We start from the raw sequence: 3,694 nt of genomic DNA on the forward strand, positions 1-3,694 counted from the left end.
ATAAACCGGTTTTGACTTTTGTTGAGCAAACTAAACCAACTTCAACCCACACCAGTTTTTGCACCTCTACTTTAAAGAGAGTGTGCATGTATATACAAACTAGTTTAACTAATAAAAAACTTGAAGATTGGAATATAAGGAGTGCTCCAACAAATAAACTTTTGTTGGCTAAATTTTTTATTATTGTAGGTTACACTTATTTTCGTTTAATGCATTATAGAGTAAAACATTTTATTCTTCCGCTCAGTACTTAATTAGCTTCCATGTTAATGATCACGCGTCCGACCAAGTTACAGAGGTTTCGCCCCATTTACTCTTAGGCACTGCAAGGGCCTTCCAAACGGCCTTAGACGCATCAACTATATCATCTTTGCATCCCCTCGTAGAGTCACACTCGTCTACCACCGTAGCTTGTACACTTCTACCTTTGTAGTTTATATTAATAAGCTTAAAGCACCTCTGTCCGTGATTGTACCACCTCGTGGACAATGCAACAATTAATGTATCATCCGAGTGGTACTTACCATCACACTCAGATGGCCCACCACCACTCCCGCCCTTCTCAAAGCTGTTAATCGTCATGGTCGCATCTGTATTACTAGTTTGAGCATTTGTTGAAGATATGAATAAGGTAACCAACAGGGAAACGAGAATGAGAAACACAACTGTGGATGATTGCTTCATTTTATTTATGTTGTTGATGGTATATGTTTGGTGTGGTGAAAGTGGTGTAGGGAAGATTGAATATATAACGTTGTTTTCTTTTGTCTTGTGGTTAAATGGTTAAAAATCTTAGGGTATGTAACTATGTATGCAAGTTAGGTTGAAATTACAACGCTAAAATAACAACCATTGGAATATTAGCTTGTGTTATTATATTAATCAAACATTAATATATGTCAAAAGGAGAAAAGTTAAGTTCCTGAATTTATGTAGGCTCGAGTTTATTTTCTTATGTAAGCATTCTTATAAAAGATAAAAATATAGACGGAGCAACGAATCATATTCGATGAGATTAGTTTGAGCTAATTAGTATCATGGAACTTGATAGAACAATGATAAATCTTAATCTTTTCTAAAGTGTGACATTTGAACTAGACCCAAAGTTGTATTATCATGCAAAACAAAGTCTGAATAAGAACAATATAATTTGTTTGCGAAGAAATTAAAATGTAATAAAGTAACTTAATTTGAAAGAGATGAAATTAATTCTAAGGGAAATTGTATGGTGATTCATTGGTAATTTTTTTTAAAAAGTTTTATGGAATGGAAGAATAGGGGGCGGAAGAATAGGGAAGAAATTATGGTATTTGATAATCTTTAAGAATTTCATTAAAAATAAAAAATAAAACCCTTCGATGGTGTGGTAGGAATGTAACTTTCCATTAGTTAATGAATTTTCAATGAATGTTTTTCTAGCCAAACTCAACTTTTGATTTAAAAATTTTCAATTTCATTCAATTGTTATCCTATTTTTTAAAATAATGTGAGAGAATTTGCAAATAATATGATGGGATTTTGAGTATTTGTGAGTGTAAATTAGGGATGAGCAAATTCGGGACCGGTACCGATTGATACCAGTAACGTACATGTACCGATACTGAAATCGGTACCGATTTGGTACCGTCGGTACCAAAGTTTGAGTTTCGGGATCGGTAATGTACGGTACTGGTATTTCCTGAATTTTTACCTTCGGTACCGAGCTCATCTATAGTGTAAATTATAGGGTGGAAAGAGAAATGTACTGATTGTTTTATAAATTTGAGCAAACTTTGTTTGCCCTTATATATTTTTTAATATTTATTGAATTGGTTGTGAGTAGAAGAGGTAGAAAACTGCAATGATAAAAGTATAAAAAAAATATATTATTTAATTGAATAGAAAAGAGAAATATATTGTTTTTTAGTATAATTATAGAGATGAGTATAAATGATAAGTAATAATGGTCTTATAATTTATATAATCTTGCATTTAGAACAATTTTTAGCTTTTATTTATTTGTTCATATATTTTTAGTCAATATCTTTGTTTTCGGAGACACGTGATTTAGGTTAACGACTTTAAAACGGTTTTGTATATCGGGTTGAGTTATTATTTAAAGACTAATAAAAATGAGAAGTGTGAGTAGCCATCTTTAATTGGCATGTCTTAAGTAGTGACCAAAGGAAAATGGTATAAAAGTAATTTTACACGTTTTCTCTCTCCACATGCAAGTCACATGTTAATTCTCCCATTATTTTTAAAAGTCTATAACCTTTTCATATTATATTTTTAAAAAGATAAAATTCTTCATAAAAACAAGAGGTTTTTTTATCTTTAATATGAATATAATTTTGTTAATATAAAAATAAAAAAATTTACGTCATTGTGTTTTTTTGCTTACCATTGTGTCTTTTTTTGTTATTGTGTCTTTATGTTTGTCATTGTGTTTTTTCCGTCATTGTGTCTTTCAACTGATCATTGTGTATTTTTTAATATTAATAACATCGTTGTGTAATAATATGTAAATATAATGAAAGATACCGACAAATAATCTAATACATAAAGGCACATGTTACACAATAACCTGAAACTTGAAACACAATAATTAATACGTATAACATAATGGCCTGAAACGTAAGACACAATGGTAAATATATATAACACCATGACCGAAACGTAAAACACAAATGAATCTACATATTACACAATGACTTGAACGTAATACATAATGCACATAATACTATTTTTCTCAAATTAAGTGAATGTTGATCACAATGACTAAAACACAATGATAAGTAGAAAGACAAATGCTGAGCACAAAGACACAGTGATGAACAAAAAGACACATTAACGTAATCTTTATTTTAGTTTTATTTTTAATATGAGTACCAATTAAAAAACATAATAACCAAATATATAACACAATGTATAAAAAAACTCATTAAAAACACAATGGACAACCAAATAGCACAATATAAAAGCCCAATAATTTTTTTATTTCTTATATAACAATATGATATTCATATTAAAGATATAAAAACACTTATTTTATAATAAAAAAAATTTCTAAAAAAATGTCGTTAGAAATAATTATAGACGTTTTAAATTAATAGAGGAATTGATATGTGTCTTGCATGTGGAGAGAGAAAGTCATCATAAGTGAATTATTACTTTTATGCCCTTTTAATCAATTTTTATTATTAAATTAATCTCCACCATCCAAATTTTAAATCAATTAATTAGATTTCTTCTCACCATTTTTTTTTTGTTATAGTATGTATTTTAACTTTACCATTTGTATATATTGGCTAGAAATTGTGTAAGGAGCTCATCTTACCTATGTTTGTCTTGTGTTACTTTGATTTAGTTATTCATCTTTATACTTTTTGTCAAAAAAAAAAAGTTGTCCTTTGTTTTCTTATTTATTTTACTTGTTTACCTATTTATTATTATGACTATTATTATTAAAATTATTAGTTATTATATTTATCCGGTTTTATTCCTATGTCGTCGATAAGTCTTTTGCTAAACCTTCATATTCTTTCATACGGCTTCATAGACTTGATTTTGGAGTTGAAGGCCTCTTTGGAAGCAACTTCTCTATCTTTTTGGATGAAGTCATAGAGGTATAGTTTGTCTGTATATCATATTCCTAGATCTTGTTAATAACCTCGCTATTGGCAGAATTTTTAAAATTTTGACTGATTAGTTG

The 3,694-nt window shown here is 29.0% G+C and overlaps 1 protein-coding gene across 1 annotated transcript; it reads right to left on the minus strand.

Moving 5' to 3' along the window:
• Window positions 1-273: 273 nt before the first annotated feature.
• LOC143585681 (putative ripening-related protein 7) lies at window positions 274-582 on the minus strand. The gene has a single exon (XM_077067420.1). The coding sequence runs from the start codon at window positions 580-582 to the stop codon at window positions 274-276; it is 309 nt and encodes a 102-aa protein (XP_076923535.1).
• Between the last annotated feature and the right edge of the window lie 3,112 nt (window positions 583-3,694).

Source organism: Bidens hawaiensis, unplaced genomic scaffold (assembly GCF_021521415.1).
Source record: "Bidens hawaiensis isolate Kalapana, Puna unplaced genomic scaffold, B.hawaiensis_p1.1 tig00034037_1, whole genome shotgun sequence".
In the NCBI taxonomy this organism is placed as follows: Eukaryota; Viridiplantae; Streptophyta; class Magnoliopsida; order Asterales; family Asteraceae; genus Bidens; species Bidens hawaiensis.

Excerpts from the sequence above, each read along its gene's own strand:
- LOC143585681 (XM_077067420.1), bottom strand. The coding sequence starts at position 582 with ATGACGATTAACAGCTTTGAGAAGGGCGGGAGTGGTGGTGGGCCATCT.